This window comes from Mustelus asterias, chromosome 18 (genome assembly GCF_964213995.1).
Source record: "Mustelus asterias chromosome 18, sMusAst1.hap1.1, whole genome shotgun sequence".
Classification (NCBI taxonomy): domain Eukaryota; kingdom Metazoa; phylum Chordata; class Chondrichthyes; order Carcharhiniformes; family Triakidae; genus Mustelus; species Mustelus asterias.
Window position 1 is genome coordinate 67,809,278 of NC_135818.1, and position 21,649 is coordinate 67,830,926.

At 44.9% G+C, this 21,649-nt stretch overlaps 1 protein-coding gene across 1 annotated transcript in view; it reads right to left on the reverse strand.

Annotated features, from left to right (window-relative positions):
* The window catches only part of kcnh5b (potassium voltage-gated channel, subfamily H (eag-related), member 5b), a 327,530-nt gene that overhangs the window by 220,901 nt on the left and 84,980 nt on the right, over nucleotides 1-21,649 (reverse strand). Inside the window, exon 4 of the mRNA XM_078233204.1 lies at nucleotides 1,813-1,941. Coding sequence (XP_078089330.1) covers nucleotides 1,813-1,941 — 129 coding nt within the window. The remainder of the gene's footprint in view (nucleotides 1-1,812; nucleotides 1,942-21,649) is intronic.

The window sequence follows — 21,649 nt, forward strand, 5'->3', positions numbered from 1 at the left end:
AGCAGAGGACCACCTCTATGAAAGGCTAACACAACTCAAGGTTCACCTGCGCTACTTAAAGCCAGACTGTACCTCTTAAAATCTTGAGGTCAGTGATGGGCAACTTAGGTTATTCAGTGGGTCGCATGAACGGCCCTCCTTCATCTCAATGGACCGCAAGATTGAAACTGGACTTGTTCACTAGTTATGACCCCATGAACAAGATTAAACATATTTAATATAAGCTGAATATTTTGTAACAAATTATAGAAAATGCTTAATAATTTATATATTTAATGGGCCACATGTGGTACCCAGGTCACAGGTTGCCGATCACGGTGCATCCTTACATAGAATGCACAGCACAGAAACAAGCTACTTCAGATATGTAGTCCACCTACATAGTCCGCCTACCTCATAGCTCGGAATTGTTGGGAGAAGACAAACTATGCCCCTTTTTCCAGCACCAGCTGTCATATTCTGGCAAATAAGAGTTTAAACCTCCCAATGTTTGAACTATTTCCAGCTCTGATTCACAGTAGAAATATTATTTTCAGAAATAACATCTGCATTTATCAATTATCCCCTGGCCAACATTTCTAAATCAAATTACATTGTTTAGTGATCTTTAAAAAAAACTCACAGGCTTAAGATTGCCTCTGAAACTGCATAACCCCACTCTATTGACAATGCTAGCACCCTCCTCACCCCTTGACAGTGTTCAAACCTCTCCCTCACACTCACAACAGTGTTCCCCTCCCTGATTCCCTCAACCCTCCAAGAGTATTCAACCCCTCCCTCACACCCGCAGCTGTGTACCCCCATTCCCACACCCCCGCTACAGTGTTCAACCCCTCCCTCACACCCGGGGTTGTGTGGAGTAAGGCGGAGAAAGATCCTAGTGCTTCAGATAAGCATACTTCATAATGTTTCCTTGTTGGTTACAACCTAACAGAGATCTCAGGGCGGGAATCTTGAGTTCAGGGGCCCTGTGGCTCTAGTACCAAATGCGGCAACTAATTTTTGAACAGATTTTTCCTTTTAAAGTACCGCTCTACCCAGGAGATATCAAGGATCTATGGCGAATACTCACAATCCTTTGCTGAGAAAGTGACTGTGACAGCCCTGTACAAGTTAATGCAAAAGCAGCCTCACTGCATGAAACAGATCGCAGCACCGAAAGTTACTGGCTTCAAAATCAAAGGGGGAAAAAAAGATTGAAGCAATTACTAACAATCAGCAGCCTGGTTTCAGTACCTGGATTTGTTCCTGCTCAAGACACTGGAACGAACGAAGCTGCTGCCTTGTATTTTAATCGCCTCCTCCCATTCTGGGGCCATTGATTAACAGGCAATGTCAATGAAATCATGCACAAGTTATCTTTGAGGGGCGATTTGGCAAGTAGATGATTAGCCTGGGAAATGCACAACCTCGGGGTCGTAATAACGTGTCAGATATTTTTAGAAATGTCGTTACATGCTGCACAACGGAACACATGAAAGATCCAAGGCCGCAAATGAGTGCTGAGGGAGGAAACAATGAGATGAAACATAACGCAAACGATATATTCAGATGTTTAAGTGATCCACTGAGTAAGATAAAATTAGTTTTCAATCATGCACTGGACCATACACTGTCCAACTGAACAATGATAGAAGCTACCAATGCACCATATTGCAGGCATCATCATTCTTTTATGATTATAAAACGCTAGAGAATGGAATGTTATATCATGTTCTATTATTTCTGTACAATAAATAAGGCATATTTAATGAAAACTGCAGCAAATTTCCTCATTACAAATACATTAAATCAGTAGAAAGGAAACACTACCTTTCGTTGACTCATCTTCGATGGGTTGTTTAAATACTGTAATGTCTTTGAAAGTGCATAAAAATAAAACCACCTTGTCATATTCATTTCTTATGGGTGCGATTTGCATGTAGAACCAAACTGGAGTTCCTGTCAACAGAAACAAAAAAAGATACACTGAGCAAGTCAATCCATGAAACAAAGTCAACAACATGGCCTTGAACAAAGAACAAAGAACAGTACAGCACAGGAACAGGCCCTTCAGCCCTTCAAGCCTGTGCGGATCACCTATCTAGACCAACTGCTCATATCCCTTTATTCCCCGTGTTCGTATGTCTATCGAGATAAGTCTTAAATGTGGCTAATGTAACTACCTCAACCACCTCACTTAGCAGTGCATTCCAGACCCCCACCACCTCTGTGTAAAAATCTCCCCCCCCCCCCCCCCCCCCCAACACATCTCCACTGAACCTTTCCCCCCTTATCTTGAACTTGTGCCCCCTTGTAATTGTCATTTCTGCCCTGGGAAAAAGCTTCCAACTGTTCACCCTATCTATACGCCTCATAACTTTATAAACTTCCATTAGGTCGCCCCTCAGCCTCCGCCTTCCCAGGGAGAACAATTTTGTTTTCAATCTCTCCTCATAGCTAATACCCTCCATATCGGGCAACATCCTGGCAAACCTTTTCTGCACTCTCTCCAAAGCCTCCACATCCTTCTGGTAATGTGGTGACCAGAATTGGACACAGTATTCCAAATGTGGCCTAACCAACGTTCTATACAACTGTAACACAATTTGCCAACTTTTATGCTTTTGTTCTGATTGACCAACTGGCCTTGTTTATTGCAGACGTTATCTATGCTGGTTTGCATTTAGCCGATCGCATTACATATCTCTGAAAATCCCCCATTTAACCCCTCTGGTACAAAGATTTTGGTGCACGTGATTTGTGGGGCATAAGACAAAGCGGGGAGACTTAGCGTCATCTTTCTCCACATGTGCCGCAAGTGTGAAAACAGCATTTCATTTAAGGTTGTATCAGTGCGATTAGTGCCATTGTGGCACCAATAACAGCCGGGGAAATAACCTGCTCTCCCAGCACAGTTACAAGTACGCAGACTGATCTACAGATAATGTGGGCATGTTGCATCAAGGGTCAGCCTGAAAACCATCCCTGCAGCTTCACGGCTAAATCTGAGGGAGGTGGGAGGACAAGACCTATGGGCTACCAAACAGACTCGATCTGTATTGAAAGGGACAAGTGCAGAATGCGATCACAGGCAGAATCTTCACTGGCAGAGATGTGAAGCTCCAGCCAGCATCCGAATTGATAGCAGACCTGAACATATCTCCACAAAACCTCACAGTACCAAGGATATTTCTATAATTGTCAGGTTAGAGGGATTTCAGACAAAGGTGACAGGAGTTTTATTTCGTGGTGATATACAATCGTTTTATTTTGGCCGTGTTTTGTGTTTTTTTTCTTGAAAAACAGCACTCATTCTATTATATTTAAGTTAGGAGTTTATTTTGCTTTCCTGAATGAGTGTGTACAGAGACTATATAAGATAGACCGGTGCAGATTTTTAGTAAAGAGCGTGGTTCAAAGGTCAACTGTAAGATCCATTTATTCTCACATACATGATAACCAACTCAATGTACCACAGGAACAAAAGAAACAGAATAGGTAAAACATTTAAAATATACACACCAGTTTGTTTTTACAATTAGTTCTTATAATCCAAGCATTGCTGGCAAGATCAGCATTTATTGCCCCTCCTTAATTCTTCTTCAGAAAGTGGTGGCAAGCCATTTTCATGAATAACTTCAGCCTTTGATGGGTACAGAGGCGTATTTACAGGTTGTGGGGCCCTGTGCTGGGCGTCATTTTTGGGCTGCCCCCACTCTGGGATCTGAAGGCCAAAGTCTCCCCCTCACACCCCTCACACACACTCTCTCTCTCCCCCTCACACCCCTCACACACACTCTCTCTCTCCCCCTCACACCCCTCACACACACTCTCTCTCCCCCTCACACCCCTCACACACACTCTCTCTCTCCCCCTCACACACACTCTCTCTCCCCCTCACACACACTCTCTCTCTCCCCCTCACACCCCTCACACACACTCTCTCTCTCCCCCTCACACACACTCTCTCTCCCCCTCACACCCCTCACACACACTCTCTCTCTCCCCCTCACACACACTCTCTCTCTCCCCCTCACACCCCTCACACACACTCTCTCTCTCCCCCTCACACACACTCTCTCTCCCCCTCACACCCCTCACACACACTCTCTCTCTCCCCCTCACACCCCTCACACACACTCTCTCTCTCCCCCTCACACCCCTCACACACACTCTCTCTTCCCCCACACACATTCTCTCTCCCACCCACCCCTCACACACTCTCTCTACCCTGACCCCTCAAACACATGCTCTCTACCCTCCACCCTTCGCACACACACTCTCCCCCCCCCCACCCTCCACACACACTTTCTCTTCCCCCCACCCTCCACACGCACTTTCTCTTCCCCCCACCCTCCACACGCACTTTCTCTTCCCCCCATCCCTCATGCACACTCTCTCTCCCCCCACCCCTCGCACACTGTCTCTCCCCCCCACCCCTCACACGCACACTCTGTCCCCCCCACCCCTCACACACACTCTCCCCCCCACCCCTCACACACACTCTCCCCCCCCCCACACCTCACACACTCTCTCTTCCCCCCACACACTCTCTCACTCTCTCTCCCCCACCCCATCCCTCACACACATTCTCCACTCCACCCCCCCCGCCCCACCCCCCACCCCCCCCGCCCCACCCCCCACCCCCCCCGCCCCACCCCAACACACACACACACACACACACTCGTGTTATAATCCAGGTCAGAAACTCCAAGGTATTTTATGAAGTCAGCCTAGACCATAAGATTTGCATTTTAAATTTGGCGAGGGTGAGCACACAAGATGTTTCATTCCAGATATGATTCAAATGACCCACTAGGGAGCTTTTATCAAACAAAATTTATTTTAGAATACAGTTAACATATAGAAAGAAAATTAACGAAAACTTTTACCAATGACAAACCAGAAAAAAAACCAATCATATCAGTGGGGGCTGGATAGGGTGGAGGCGGAGAGATTCTTTCCACTTAGTAAGGAAGTTAAAACTAGAGGACACAGCCTCAAAATAAAGGGGGGTCAGTTTAAGACAGAGTTGAGGAGGAACTTCTTCTCCCAGAGGGTGGTGAATCTCTGGAATCCTCTGCCCACTGAGGTGGTGGAGGCTACCTCGCTGAATATGTTTAAAGCGCGGATGGATGGATTCCTGATCGGTAAGGGAATTAAGGGTTATGGGGATCAGGCGGGTAAGTGGTACTGATCCACGTCAGATCAGCCATGATCTTATTGAATGGCGGGGCAGGCTCGAGGGGCTAGATGGCCTACTCCTGCTCCTATTTCTTATGTTCTTATGTATAAACTTTAACAACCAAATGCACTGTTCCAACACAACAAACCTCCTTACAAACATACACCCGTCCCAGGTTTAGCACTGAAAACAAGGATGTTCATGTGATGCTGGATTTCCACTCTCTGCAACACCTGCTGTGAATTAGTCCTTGGGATAGAGAATTGAAACTCTGACTTCCTAGACCTGTAGCTCCCAGCACACGTCGAGGTAGAGATAGAGCCACTGCTGACCTCTAGCTTTTAGCCAGCAAACCACTTCAAGAGACCGAGGCAATCCTTGCCTCTAGTTACTAGCACCCAGCCACTGAGAGCTAAATTTCCAATACCAAGGAGGAACATAGAAATACTGCTTTTCAGTCTGGAGTCTAACAGTTTCTCACTAGCCAGCAGCCAAAGCTGAAATTAAAAGAACTCGTGGGAGAGAAAATAACTATCCCACCTAACCAGTCAATCAGTGTTCCCACAACAATTCAAAAAAGGTCGTAATGTACTCCCAGAGAGTACATTAGGCCTAGATTAAAAATAAACAAAGCCCGCCATTTAAACCATTTAAGCAATAATAAAAGATGCCACTGCAGACTCATAGACAGTGGCAGGTGGGGAGTTTAACTGGGGCGGTACACCTGTCATACCGTAACGCAGGTGTCCTAAGGCAAGCTCAGGGAGGACAGAAACCTCTCATGGAGCAGAAAGGCAAAAGCTCGCTTGACCTTGATTTTCTGGAAGCGGGCCCTCATGATGCTTCTGATCTTTTGGTCAGAACATAATTGTTCAATACCAAAAACAAAAAAAAACAGGCCTTCTTACAAACTGCAGAGAACATAATTAAAAATATATTTATTTAAGGCACAGTGGCGCGCACTCTTCTTCCCACCCCTCGCACACACTCTCTTCACCCCCCACCCCTCGCACACACTCTCTTCACCCCCCACCCCTCGCACACACTCTCTTCCTCCCACCCCTCATACACACTCTCTTCCTCCCACCCCTCGCGCACACTCTCTTCACCCCCCACCCCCTGCACACACACTCTTCCTCCCACCCCTCGCACACACTCCACTTTCGCTGCAGCTATCTCTTTTAGAACCCTAGAGCGTAGGCCATCTGGTCCCAGAGATTTTTCAGAATTTAGTCCCTTAAGTTTCTCCAATGTTTTACCTCTGCTGATACTAAGTTTCCTTATTTCTTCACTCTTTTTAGCCCCAAGGCTATCTTTAACCTCTGGTATGGAACCTGTGTCTTATACAAAGATGACAGACACAAAATATTTGTTCAATGCCTCCACCATTTTCTCATTCCCATGATGATTTCTACTGTTGCTGCTACTAAAGAACCAATATTTACTTCAGCTACTCTCTTCCTTTTTATACAGTTATAAAATCTCTCACAAGCTGTTTTTATATTTCTGGCTAGTTTACCCTCACGTTCTATTTTTTCCCCCGTTTTTATCAACTTTTTGGTCGCCCTGTGCTAGGAAGTAGTGAAGATGGAGTGTGGACAACAGAAAGTTACTGTAAGGGCAAACCATTCTGGTGGATACAAGTGAAACTGAATCTCTTTGCTTCGAACTAAATAAGGGAAATGAAGTAAAAGCACTGGTGGGAACTTGTGACAGGATCTGACATCCAGTAATGCTGAGCTATTTCAGTGTGTGGTTAAAAAAAGTTTCCAGCAAAGGTAGTGTTTGAACAACGGAGGGTTTTAACATACAGGATATTGAATTGGTATTGGTAGGAGGAAAAAGAGTCATGAATTTATAGACCTGGTGTGGGATTGTTGCACAGAACAAAATGGCATTGAGAAGACTAGGCTGCACTTGAGGTGGGGCAGCACATGGAGAGCAGTGGCCATAGGGCCAGGTGGTCATAGGGTAAGGAAAATGAAGGGGAAATGGTGACAGTAGCATTAGAGGTTTGAACTTTGGGCAAACAGATTTGAGGAGAATGCATGAACAGGTAAGGCCAGATCGAGCAGGACTGAAAAAAGGAGTGAAATACTGGTTAATTGGTTCTGATTTATAAAGATGATTGACAGGTGAGTGTTTAAAGGTAAAGTTGCCATAGTTGCAGATGACCATAGGCTGACTGGTGGTGATTTAACCTGAGGATCACCACACCTCTGGCAATGGGCAAGGTTGAGAAGGCGGGGCCTCAGCTAGTACAGGAATTGAACCCGTGTTGCTGGTGTCACTCCACATCACAAACCAGCTGTCCAGCCAACTGAGCTAACCAACTTCCCAGATGAATGTATAATTAGGAGTTGTAAGAAGACTAGCGGAAAATCATGACAAGTCTACATGACAGCAAAAAGACAATAAGGAACAGAGTGAAGGCACGCAAATTCCACAGATTGTCTTCAGCACATCATGGTAAGAACTAATATAAGGAAAGACCGAGGACAGAATTTTATCATTTTTTGACGAAGTGTCAACTCAGGTAGGAAAAGCAGTGTGTGGCCCACCAGCTCCACTGCCAGCTTTTCCCATCACACTTTGTCAAAGAAATTCTGGAGGTGATCCCACCCGCCAGCAACCTCAGCTTTCATGAGATTGGGGAGCCCCGATCTAAAAAAAATATAAATCCCCCCCGCCCATCCCCCCACCCCGGACACAGCGATTCCCCCCCAGGAATCTTCCCCACCCACCCCCCTTCCTTGAACACGGGATCCCCACCTAGCTCATGCTCCCCCATGGACATTGGATGCTATTCCCCTCCACTCCACTGCATCCACTCCATCTGACGAAGGAGCAGTGCTCCGAAAGCTAATGGCATTTGCTACCAAATAAACCTGTTGGACTTTAACCTGGTGTTGTTAAAACTCTTACTGTGATTCCCCCAACCCACAGACATCGGGGCACCGACCCTTTCCCCAGGCCTCCACAGACCTCCCCAATGGAATCCTCCCTCTATGCCAAGGGGCAGTGTCTGGTATTGACGGGGTACTGCCCAGGCATGGCCGTTCCAACCCCCCCGCACTCCCCTGAGGGGGTGGGGGGCCTGTATGTACATGTGCCCCTCTTCTCTCCGACAGGGACTGTTTGCCGGGGCCCCGTTTGTCAAGAAATATTGCAAACCCACCCGGTGTGACGTCCCAATGGGCGGGGCAGGGCGGGACGGGGCGGGGAATCCTAATGTAGGGGGACAATACAGCGGGGAAGCCCACTGATGATATTTAAATGTATGGTTATGGAGTTCCCGACCTTACATGGCAGGAACACCTATGTCATTATGTCATTGGCGGGAGCGTGGCGACAATGGGAATGGGAAATCCGGCCGGTGTAAAAACTGTTTGGGGGCTCCTATTGGATTCTCCACCCTCACTGACTTTCCCACCTGCCAGAAACAAGGGCAAAGCAGAATCCCAGCCCTTGGGAATGCGAGAAAATTATTAAAATGGGGAAGCATGAACCTGAATTTCAAACTATTAGGGAAACAAACTTAAATGGGAGAAAAAAATGCAAGTACAATTATTGGGGAAAAAAAAGTATTGGACTACTGACATCTAAAAAAAGGTGGTATGAACAGTGAAAATAAAAACATAGCAGAAAACTAGGGAAGAGAACAGTACAGGATGTTACGTTACTTTTAAGATAGCTACAATGAATTCTTAGCAGAACTAGCGATACATTTCTGAGTGAGTAAAGATCCCAGGTAATAAAGCACTGAAGTTGAATAAGATTTATCCTTCAGAGGCTCAAAAATATGTTTCTTGCAACTGCTAGCGCTAATTTTAAGATTGTGGTATGATGGAATATCGAGTTTAGTGTTCTGATTCAAAAGGGAACCTGGGACCAATTGACCTTTAGTCTCACAGTGGAATTTCCAGAATTAATTATCAAGGACAAGTCAGTTGGGCATTTTGGGAGTGTTAAGAGTTCGCAGTGAGTGTCTACTTGGGCTCAATGGTGTCAGTCACTCGATTAAATAGTCCAGCTGCCTGTTTTTTTTTTAACATAAGTTTACTCCTGACAGCCTTGGATCTGCTGGTCTGGTAACCCATATCCTGGAGTCTAAAGACAAGCCTCCCTTGTGATCCAGGTCACAGTCCTGTGTCTTAAGCACATATATTCCTTTAATCCATCAGAAATCACACAGAGTAAAAAGTGAAAGAGACGTCATTTGATTCTGATGTGTTATACAATGATAGACAAGTGTGGAACATCAAGCACCTGCTTGGTACAATCGGTACACTATCTGTTTGCCTTCTGCTACGAAGGATATGTGTTTCAACTGTCCATCAGGAGGAACTTTATCTTAGTATAGAAAGGATAGTCTATCTCCCTGTCAGCTGTCTTAACAAGTGCAGAGTTTGTTTCTACCCAAAAGCCTCGCCTATTGGCAATGACTTGCTGAGAGGGATTCAACAAATTCTGGACAATAGGAAATGGGGGGGGGGGTCCACAAAGTTTGGTGGGCTAAGTGGGATTTCTGCTATTGAGACAGCTATTCTTCAATATTTGAAGAAACTACCTGAATGAATGGGACCTTTTAAAGCCTAAGGATAATGCTAACATAGTGGGGTTGATTAATACTGTGAAAGGGACAAAAACATGACGATTTGGGAAGGAAAGCTGACAACTTGGAGATCCAAAGTAAACAGCTGGGTTGTGGAATTGACAAAGGAACAGTGGGATTGACATTAAGGAAAAAAAGAAGTTCGTAGGGGCCAGATTGGATGAGGAGGAGCAGGCTTCTTCCAGATCCTATCCCTTCATTGGTGGGGCGGAGAGCTCTGCGGCGTAAAGTGGTCCAAGGGAGCAGCAGTAATTGAAGCTGATGCCAAGAAAACCCACCTGGGATCTGAACCACCATCAGCACTAACATTTGCATTTGAAGAGCAGGGAATGTCAACAGCAGCAATGGCTATGGGGGCAATAAAGAAAAATCCAGTTTGACGCGATGAAGCGCTGGTGTGTCTCACAACTGCAATTCTCCCTTATTGCCCATCCCTATTCTGCCCATTTTTGATGGGATTATCAAGGAGAATCTTCCCCTTGAGATTTTCTGTGCTTCTAAGGTGCAGAACATAAAAGGATGTCTGTCTCCAGACAGCAGGGAATCCAGAACAAAGACACAAGCATTCGGTGGTAGCTGTTACTGTGGTGGAGTAACTTGCTACTCCATGTATCTGAGTCTGATTGGTAAAATCCAAAATGCCACACAGGAAGCACGAGCAGCATTTCCAGGAATGTCTCACAGAAACAAGGGGATAACTATTGCAACTTACCTTTGAGTGGCACCACTCAGATGTGTGCAGCAGCACTTGATTATCTCACTGGGTGAAATGGCACTCGTAGCTTGAGTACTGTGTGGGAGTGTCACTTTTTGATAGCCAAAGCAAATGTTTTCCGGCATGAATCATGCCAACTTTTGCAACTCCATTTCCCCTGCCATCTATTTGCCATGTTGCATGGCTTTGGCAGTAGAGTAAGTACAAAGCTGTGGGCAGAGGTTGCAGATGTACATCAGCCGAAGGGTCAACATTATATGCCCTGCCACAGAGTACATTGTCCAAGCAAAGCTTTTGAGGAAAGGTACGAAATGCAAACTTACAAAATAACAGAACTGCCACTATTTCCATTTTTAAATACGGATTTGGCTCCTCCTCTTTAAAAAAAATGGTCACTGCAAGCTAAAATTAAACTTTATTAGTCACAAGTAGGCTTACATTAACACTGCAATGAAGTTATTGTGAAAATCCCCTAGTCGCCACACTCTGGCGCCTGTTTAGGTCAATGCACCTGGTACACTGAGGAAGAAATTAGCATGGCCAACCCACCTAACCAGCACGTCTTTCAGACTGTGGGAGGAAACCCACACAGACACGGGGAGAGCCTGAAGACTTCCTGACCCAAGCCAGGAATCGAACCCTGGTCCCTGACGCTGTGAGGCAGCAGTGCTAACCACTGTGACACCGTGCTACCCCTTTTGCACTGTAGGGTTTTAAGGTTTTATGGTCACCTGAATGTGAATTGCATCTGAAAGCTTGTCCCTCCCTTTCTTTCCTCCTGCCCCTTCCTTTCCTGTTCGTTGCGTGAAGTTTCAAAGCAAATGTGAGCTCAAAATAGATTGATTTTCTTATTGAGTTGATTCTTATTGATTGAGTGATACAAAAATAGTTTGCGCTAGTGTTTAAAATTGTACAGTGGTGGTTCAAGACGTGGTGCGGCTCAAAATACACAGCTCAAAAATCAAATTCAGCTTGCAATCTGTGTGAACTTTCATTATCGCAAATGGAAGAGAATCTACACGGATTCTCGATGCTGTCCACTAATTCAAACAGTCTGAAATTCCATCTATGAAGTCAGCTAGAAAGGGGTGGCTACAGAGATAGTGGATGCATTGGTTTCGAACTTGCCAAATTCCCAAGATTTTGGAAAAGCTACTCATAGAATCCCTACAGTGCAGAAGGAGGCCATTCGGCTGATAGGGTCTGCACCGACAACAATCCCACCCAGGCCCTATCCCTGTAACCCCACATATTCACCCCACTAATCCCTCTAACCTTCGCATCCCGGGACACTAAGGGGCAAATCAGAATGGCCAATCAACCTAACCCGCTAATCTTTGGACTGTCGATTGAAAGGGAGCAAATTAGCCCTGCTATTCAAGAAAGAAAGGAGAAAGGAAAGAAAGGATCTACAGGCTAGCTAGCCTGACATCAGTAGTAGAGAAATGCCAGATTCTATTATTTGGGAGGTGCGAACAAGACAAAATAAATTTTTGATAGGGCAGAGACGACAGACAGGATTTTCCATACCCTCCACAACGTGCTTGGTGGAAGCGGAGCTGGTCCCACCACTTTCAACGGGGTTTCCCGTTGGTGCTAGCACCCTCCACCGTCAGGAAACCCACGGCAGAGGGTTGCCGTCCTTCGGTGGTACTGTAAGATCCCACCAGCGAGAACGGCCAGAAAATGCCGCCCAACTTGTGTTTATGAAAGGGAAATTATGTTCGATAAATCAGTTAGTGTTTCTTTGAAGATGCGACTAGCACTACCAGTGGACATAGTGTATCAAGACGCATTTGACAAGGTGCAGCGGAAGAGGTTATTATACAAATTTATGGGCGGAATTCTCCAGCTCCTTCCCAGCAGCCGGATGTTCTGGTCCCACCAAAGTTGAGCCCTGCAGCCAGTTTCCTGATGGCGGCACGGGTGAGGAATGTAAATTCCCATCAACTTTGGTGGAACTGGATGATCCTGCCTCTGCTGAAGTGGGACGGGGTGGGGGGGAGTTGCTGGAGAATTCCACTTTATATCCCATGCGGTAAGGAGATCATATATTAGGATTGATGGAGGATTTGCATAGTATAGAAATAAACAGGACATTTTCAGTTCAGTAAGTAGTAACTAGTGGGGTACCACAAGGATCAGTGCTTGGGCCTTAGCTATTTATAATCTTTATCAACCACCTAGGCAGAGGGAGGGATCAAGTGTGGTGTATCCAAGTCTGCTGACAATACAAATCTAGGTGGGAACAGCCATGAAGAAGATGCAAAGAGGCTGCAAGAGGATACAGGCAGGCTAACTCAAATGGGCAAGAATGTGGCAGATGGAATATAACGTGGGGAAGTGTGAAGTTATTCACTTCAAAAACAGAAAGGCAGAATATTTTTTAAAGGTGGGGAATATTGATGCTCAGAGGGATCTGGGAGTCCTTGTACATGTGTTATGGAATGTTAACATGCAGATACAGCAGACAATTAGGAAAACAAGTGGTATGTTGGCCATTATTACAAAGCGATTGGGGTATAACAGTAAACATGTGTAGAGAGCATTACTGAGACCACATCTGAGTACTGTGTACAGGCACTTACCCAAGAAACATAGAAACATAGAAACTAGAAGCAGGAGTAGGCCATTCGGCCCTCCAAGTCTGTATTCATCTTGATCATGGCTGATCATCGAATTTAATATCCTGATTCCCCCCTTCCTCCCAAATCCCTTTATTCCTTTAGCCCCAAGAGCTTTATCTAATTTCTACTTGCAATCACACAATATTTTGGCCTTAACTACTTTCTGTAGTAGTGAATTCCACACATTCACCATCCTCTGGGTGAAGAAATTTCTCCACACCTCAGTTCTAAAGGTTTACCCCTTATCCTCAAACTATGATCCCTAGTTCTGGACTCCCCCGCCATTATACCCTGTCCAATCCTGTTAGAATTATATAAGTTTCTATGAGATCCCCTCTCACTCTTCTGAACTCCAGTGAATATAATCCTAACCGACTTAGTCTCTCCTCATGTGGCAGACCTGTCATCCCAGGAATTAGCCTGGTAAACCTTTGCTGCACTCCCTCTATAGCAAGGACATCCTTCCACAGATAAGGACACCAAAACTGCACAATACTCCAAGTGTGGCCTCACCAACACCCTATACAATTGCAGCAAAACATCCCTATCCCTATACTCAAATCCTCTCACTATGAAGGCCAACATACCATTTGCCTTCTTTACTGCCTGCTATATATACTTGCCTGAGAAGGAATGCAATGAATGCTGACTAGACTAATTCCTGGGGCTAGGGGATTGCTCTATGAAGGAAGATTAATCAGATGAGCCCTACATTCGCTAGGGTTAAGAAGATTGAGAGGTGATCTCTTTAAAAGATATCAAGTTCTTCTGGGGCTTGACAGGATAGATGCTGGAGGATGCCCTGCTGACTGAGGTGACTAGAAGCAGAAATCACAACCTCAGAATGAGGGGTTGCCCATTTTGGATTGAGATGAGGAGAAATGTCTTCATTTAAAGAGTTGTGAAGCTTCGGAATTCTCTACCTCAGAGGTATGTTGAATATGTTCAAGATAGGGATCAATAGATTTTTGGGTACTAAGAAAATTAAGTATAACGTGGAAGGTGGAGATGAAGTCGAAGATCTGCTATGATCTTACTGAATGGGGGAGTAAGCTTGAAGGGAATGAGGGGCCATATTTCATATGTTCTTTTGCTCTGAAATTGGAGGGCTTCAGTTTCTATTAAGTTGCATTGTTCAATCGATGCTGTCACTTTCACTCGTTCCAATGACTCTGTCTAAACAAGTCTTAAAATCAGTTAAATAAATACCGAACAGATTGAGAATTCAGAACAGATTGACTACCAGCTGAAAGAGAAAAATATGTTAATGCTTCAATTTGATCCTTCAGTCACATCCAAAACAATTTACTCTTCTCCTTCAGATGCCAGCCAATTTGCTTTGCACTTCCGACATTTGAAGCTGATTTTGCATAAGTCTTCTATCTTTTGGAATTTTTCTTTTTGTCCACTGACTCTCCAATGAGGTAGCTGTCTTTGTGCTACTTAAATTCTCAAATGCTTCTTTCTCCTTCTTTAGCTGCTCAAATGAAGCCACTCACAAATTAGTTGGCAACACTGTTCAGTCATAGTTTGAGGATAAGGGGTAAACCTTATAGAACATAACATAAGAACATAAGTACGAGGAGCAGGAATAGGCCATTTGGCCCCTCGAGCCTGCTCCACCATTCAATAAGATCATGGTGGATCTTTTCGTGAACCTTTACTCCTTTACAGTTCAAAAATCTATCTATCCTTACCTTATAAACATTCAATGAGATGAGGAGAAATTTCTTCACCCAGAGGGTGGTGAATGTGTGGAATTCATTATCACAGAATGTAGTTGAGGCCAAAACGTTGTCTGATTTCAAGAAGAAATTAGATATAGCTCTAGGGGCTAAAGGCATCAGGGATATAGGGGGAAAGGGGGATCAAGATATTGAATTCGATGATCAGCCATGATCAGAATGAATCAAAATGAGCAGACTTGAAGGACCGAATGGCCTTCTCCTGTTTCTAGTTTCTATGTTTCTATGTGATACTTGTTTGACAGTATTTAGTTCATAGTCTCTTTGCTAGACTAATGGAACATGCTTATAATTTGGGTTTAATGTAACAAAAGGGAGCATACGGTCAGATAAACTCAAGCCTTCACAACAAGTATCTGCCCACTCAATACAGAGATTGCGTCGATAAAAATCATCTGCACCACCATGTGTCATCACAATTCCCTTTCCAATCTTTTTGCTGTTGACAAAGTCAACAAAGTGACTCTTCTCTGCAGTCCATCTCTCTGATTTTGTTCTCTCATGGTTCCATTCCTACTAGTCACACCATTGCCTCAAACATTGATGCACCTTCCTCTGCAGGTGTAAGCGATACTTTTACTACCTCAAGGCTGATTTGACTTATGATCTACCCATCAATTGTCCTGCTTTTAACTTCAATAATCTAGAGGTGATTCCAACTTCTTGAAGTGTCCAGCAGTGAATGGCGCAGAGAGTAAGTACACCTCAGGAAATCACAGGTGCCCAGCTGTAACTTTCCTTTCAAAGTACCAGGAAAATCATAGGTTATTCACTCATGATTTATCAGTTTGCACTTCCTTCCAGCTCCGCTCATCATTGGGGAATGCTGTGTCACAGAATCGCACAGCACAAATCATCTGGGCTGCCAGCGTTTTTGGCCACATTCTAAACCCACATCAACATGACACTAATCCAGACCAAATTACTTTTGTTTCCCATGTCCCAGAGAATTGACCTTTAAGGTTTTTGTCCCCATAATCTCATCCCTTTATTCTTCCAATATTGTTATTTCTCATTTCCTGTTCCCTCCACTCTACCAGCAACTGCTCCCTAAGCCACTATGCACCGTCTCTGGAACCTCCTCTCTCAGCAATTCTATGATGAGCTCCTCCTAGGTTTCGAAAAACCCTTCTCAATTTCCATCATTTCACTCTTATTTTGCCTTCCTCAATCCTACTTGGTGCACACGGCCATAGAAATCATTGTATACATACATGGGGACACTGTTGCTGTTTTAAGAGGGAGGCCTTTAAACACTAAGGACTTCTTTGGGCTTTCCCTGAATGGCCATTGTAATTTGGCAGAAGATGAGCAGGAACTCAGAATCCACTGGTCCTCTACTGAGGCTACTTCCAGACCAAAAAAGACCATTTTAATACATTGGGCAGGACTTTACAGCCTCGCTCGAACAAGACTGAAAAATTCTGCCTGAGGACAACAGACATTTCCATTGTCCATCCCTCACCTGCTCCGATTCCATGGCGAGCCGAGCGGTAGAATTCCAGCAATCATGTTCATGACTTCGAACAGATTGTGTGCAATTTACATCACTATTATTTCCAAAATGCAATCAATAAAGTGGTGTATAAATGTAAGATCATAAGATATAGCAGCAAAATTAAGCCATTCAGCCCATCGAATCTGCTTAATCATAGCTGATAAATTTCTCAACCCCATTCTCCCGCCTTTTCCCCGTAACCTTTGATCCCCTTACTAATCAAGAACCTATCCATTCTTGTCTTAAATATACTCAATGAACTGGCCTCCACAGCCTTCTATGGCAATGAATTCCACAGATTCACCACCCCCTAACTGAAGAAATTCCTCCTCATCTCAATCCTAAAGGATCGATCCCTTTACTCTGAGGCTGTGCCCTCCTAAGACCTCATGGTGTTGGGGTGATGAGCATGAATAGGGGACTGGCTAACTAAAAGAAAAGAAAAGTTGGGATAAATGGATCATCTTAATGTTTGCAAACTGTAAATCGTGGGTTGTGACAGAGATCAGTGCCAGGGCCTCAATTATTTATCTTTTATATTAATGACATGGATGAAGGGACAGAAGGTATGGCAGCCAAATTTGCTGATGATACAAAGATAGGTAGGTAAACAAGTTGCGAGGAAGACACAGTCTGAAAGGGGATACCGATAGGTTACTTGAGTGGGCCATGAATTGGAAAATGGAGTAAAAGGTGGGAACATGTGAGATTATCCACTTTGATTGGAAAAATAGAAAAGCAGAATTGTATTTAAATGGAAAGAGACTACAGAATGCTGTGGTACAGAGGGATCTGGTTGTCCTCATACATGATCTGCAATGCGTCCACATGTAGGTCCAGCGAATAATTGAGAAAGCAAATGGAATATTGGTCTTTATCACAAAGGGAATGGAATATAAAAATAGAGAAATCCTGTCACAAGAAAATTTGGTATTTATCGTAGTATTGATATGATTTTGTTCTCTTTGAATATAGAGAGATATACTTGCATTGAAGGTAGTTCAGGGAAGGTTCATCAAGTTGATTCCTAGAATGAAAGGGGTTGCCTTATGAGGAAAGAATGAGCAGGTTGGGCCAGCTCATTGGAGTTTAGAACAATGAGAGGTAATCTCATTGAAACATATAAGATTCTGAGAGACCTGACTGGATTCATGCTGAGAATCTAGAATTCGGGGTCACAGTTTCAGAATTAGCAAGGAGTTGAGGAAGAGTTTTTTTCTCTCAGAGGGCCATTAATCTTTGGAATTCTCTACCCCGGGAAACAATGGAGGCTGGGCTATTGTATATATTCAAAGCTGAATTTGACATTTTTTTGACTAACAAGAGTTTTAAGGGTTACGGAGAAGAGGCAGAAAAGTGGAGTTGAGGCTGCGGTCAGATCAGCTGTGGTAATTTTGAATGGCAGAGAAGAGGTTTACATTGGGAGATGCATGTTGGGACCCTGCAGAAGTTCTGATGTACAACATACATGGGCAGTTCCTGGGAAGTTTAAACTTCCAATGGATTGATTCCATGTTGCCTGGGATACTCCGCGAATGTAGCTGACCCAGGCTCAGGGTGGACACTTGGGCCTGATATATGGGACTAACCTGGATACTTATGTAGGAAGTAGTATTCAGTTCAATACCTGGTCTTGCCACTGTGTTACATAACTGTGCATCACAAACAATGTCCCCAATCACCACCCCAAATCAAATAATCCCCCAACCTGACCAAACTATCTCCCCCAACTCAACTACACATCCATCCTGACCTGCCCCAACTAATCCCAACCAGATCCAACTGGCCACTACTCAACTATGTCCCCGACCGTCTGGATTCTCTCCAACCAGACCCAATCTACACCCCCAACCATTCGACTAACCTCTCCACACACCCCCAACCACCCGACTAACTTCCCTCCTGATCTAACTAGCACCTCCAACCAGACCTGACTATTCCCCTGACAATCTGACCACTCCTTTTATTATTGGACTGCCCTCCCAACAAGGCCCAAGTAACCCCTGACTAACCAGCCACCAAGAACCTGACTACCATCCACCAAACACCCGACTACTCCTTGACCATTCCTACTACCATCTTCGGCCAGACCTGCTTTTGCACCCGACTACCCCTCACAAACAGATCTGACTTCCACCCTCACCCAGCCACTCCAACCACCCGACTACCCCTCACAAGCAGACCTACCACCCTCAGCCAGACACCCCCACCATCCAATTACGCCACCAACCATCCAACAACTTCCAACCCACCTCACCCACCTAACCTAATGATGTACCTCACCCACCTAATCGAATGACCTACCTCACCCACCTACCCACTGTGCCTGCTTACCCATTTACCCACTACACCCATTCACCCACCTACCCATTGACTCAATCGTTCACTCACTCACCTACTCATCAATCACACCCATACATTAAAAGGCTTGAAAACTTTAAAAACTTACCTGAATACAGCAGCTACAGTTGTACAAAGGGGGGAGCGTCCTCTCCTTCTCCCTACCCTCTTGCACTCGCTGGACTTACCCTAGAGTGCCTGTGCTGCCTGTTTCTGCTTCAGCTGGGATCAAAATATCTCGGGAAAAATGGGCAGTTTCGTCAAGTCGGAATAAACTTCCTGACTGGAAGATCTAGTAAGAAGTCTCACAACAAATTTATTTGCTACCAAATAAACCTGTTGGACTTTAACCTGGTGTTGTGAGACTTCTTACTGTGCTTACCCCAGTCCAACGCCGGCATCTCCACATCATGGAAGATCTAGGCCAGGGTTTCCCAAACTGGGTTTTGCAGAACCCTAGGGTTCGATTAGAGACATCCAGGGGTTCTGCAATAGGCCAGGCTGAGGTACAAAATTTGAAAAATGCTGTGAAGCAGATTGTCCAATCAGAAGCTGGTTACTCCCTGCAATGGCCTCTGATTGGCTCATTAGGTGAAAATCAGAGGATCAAATGGTTTCAGAAATATCAAGCTGAACGAGATCGCAGCTGGAGTTGGGTTAAGACCACGCAGTGACTCAAAGATGGGGGCCACGGAGTTTAAACTGAATCCCCTGTACACTGTCGGCCAGCAGACAGTGATGGACAACAGGGCTTGCTGTTGCATGGTGCAGGTTGCCAAGATTTTATATATTCTGCCCAGTGTGGGTGGCTGGTGCTGATGTGGGGGAGGAGGGAGGCGGGAAGGATGGAAATAGAGTTTGTGATGGAAGCTGAAAACAATGGCATCAGTTGGCCGGATAATTAGCTGGAGGAAGTTGTGGTTCATCAATGACTTGATGCTGCACAGTCAGTCAGTCAGTCCGAAGGCACAAAGTCATTGCGGGGTCAAAATAGAGGTGTTGATGTAGAGCTGAATGACACCAGCAGACATATGGAAGCTGACCTTGTGCCTGTAGACAATGTTACCAAGGGCAACAATACAGATGAGGAAGCAAAGAATAGAACCTTGGGGAGTTGATGGTGATGGTGTGGGGCAAGGAAGAGAAGCCACTGCAAGAGATATGTTGACTGCATTTTAGTCTCTTCAATCTTCTTGTCACAGAGTGCAGTTTCTCACATGTATCAATGTGAACTTTTTAATTGTTGGTAGCAGTGTAGAACAATGGTTCCCAACTTAAGAAGACCCTCCCCTCCAAGTGTGCCGCGATAAAAGATTCAAAATGGTTAAAAATTCTTGTCATTAAACTAAAACTAACCTTCGTCTTCAGCTCGGTGGTTGGCATCTCTAAGGTGGCACAGTGGTTAGCACTGCTGCCTCAAAGCACCAGGGACGCAGGTTCGATTCCCGGCTTGGGCCATTGTCTGTGCGGATTCTCCCTGTATCTGCGTGGGTTTCCTCCCACAGTCCAAAAGACGTGCTGGTTAGGTGCATTGGCCATGTTAAATTCTCCCTCAGTGTACCCGAACAGGCGCCGGAGTGTGGTGACTAGGGGATTTTTGCAGTAGCTTCTTTGCAGTGTTGATGTAAGTCTACTTGTGGCACAAATAAAATAAACTTAAAAACTATAATCGCACCATAGGCGAGATTTAGCTGGCATAGGTTGGGGAAGGAAACTGCAGGGGATGGGCACAATTGTAATGTGGAACTTGTTCAAGGAACAGCTACTACGCGTCCTTGATAAATATGTACCTGTCAGGCAGGGACGAAGCAGACGTGTGAGGGAACCGTGGTTTACTAAAGAGGTTGAATCTCTTGTGAAGAGGAAGAAGGAGACTTATGTTAAGATGAGACGTGAAGGCTCAGTTAGGGCGCTTGAGAGTTACAAGTTAGCCAGGAAGGACCTAAAGAAAGAGTTAAGAAGAGCCAGGAGGGGACATGAGAAGTCTTTGGCGGGTAGGATCAAGGAAAACCCTAAAGCTTTCTATAGGTATGTCAGGAGTAAAAGAATGACTAGGGTAAGATTAGGGCCAGTCAAGGACAGGAGTGGGAAGTTGTGCGTGGAGTCTGAAGAGATAGGAGAGGCACTAAATGAATATCTTTCGTCGGTATTCACACTGGAGAGGGACAGTGTTGTTGAGGGGAGTACTGAGATGCAGGCTGTTGGACTGGATGGGATTGATGTTCATAAGGAGGAAGTGTTAGCAATTCTGGAAAGGGTAAAAATAGATAAGTCCCCAGGGCCGGATGGGATTTATCCTAGGATTCTCTGGGAGGCTAGAGAGGAGATTGCAGAGCCTTTGGCTTTGATCTTTGTGTCGTCATTGTCTACAGGAACAGTGCCAGAAGACTGGAGGATAGCAAATGTTGTCCCCTTGTTCAAGAAGGGGAGTAGGGACCACCCTGGTAATTATAGACCGGTGAGCCTTACTTCTGTTGTGGGCAAAGTATTGGATAGGATTATAAGAGATAGGATTTATAATCACCTAGAAAGGAATAATTTGATTAGGGATAGTCAGCACGGTCTTGTGAAGGGTAGGTCGTGCCTCACAAACCTTATTGAGTTCTTTGAGAAGGTGACCAAAGAGGTGGATGAGGGTAAAGCGGTTGATGTGGTGCATATGGATTTCAGCAAAGCGTTTGATAAGGTTCCCCATGGTAAGCTTTTGCAGAAAATACGGACACATGGGATTGAGGGTGATTTAGTGGTTTGGATCAGGAATTGGCTAGCTGTAAGAAAACAAAGGGTGGTGGTTGATGGGAAATATTCATCCTGGAGTTCAGTTACTAGTGGTGTACCGCAAGGATCTGTTTTGAGGCCACTGCTGTTTGTCATTTTTATTAATGACTTGGATGAGGGCGTGGAAGGATGGATTAGTAAATTTGCGGATGACACTAAAGTCG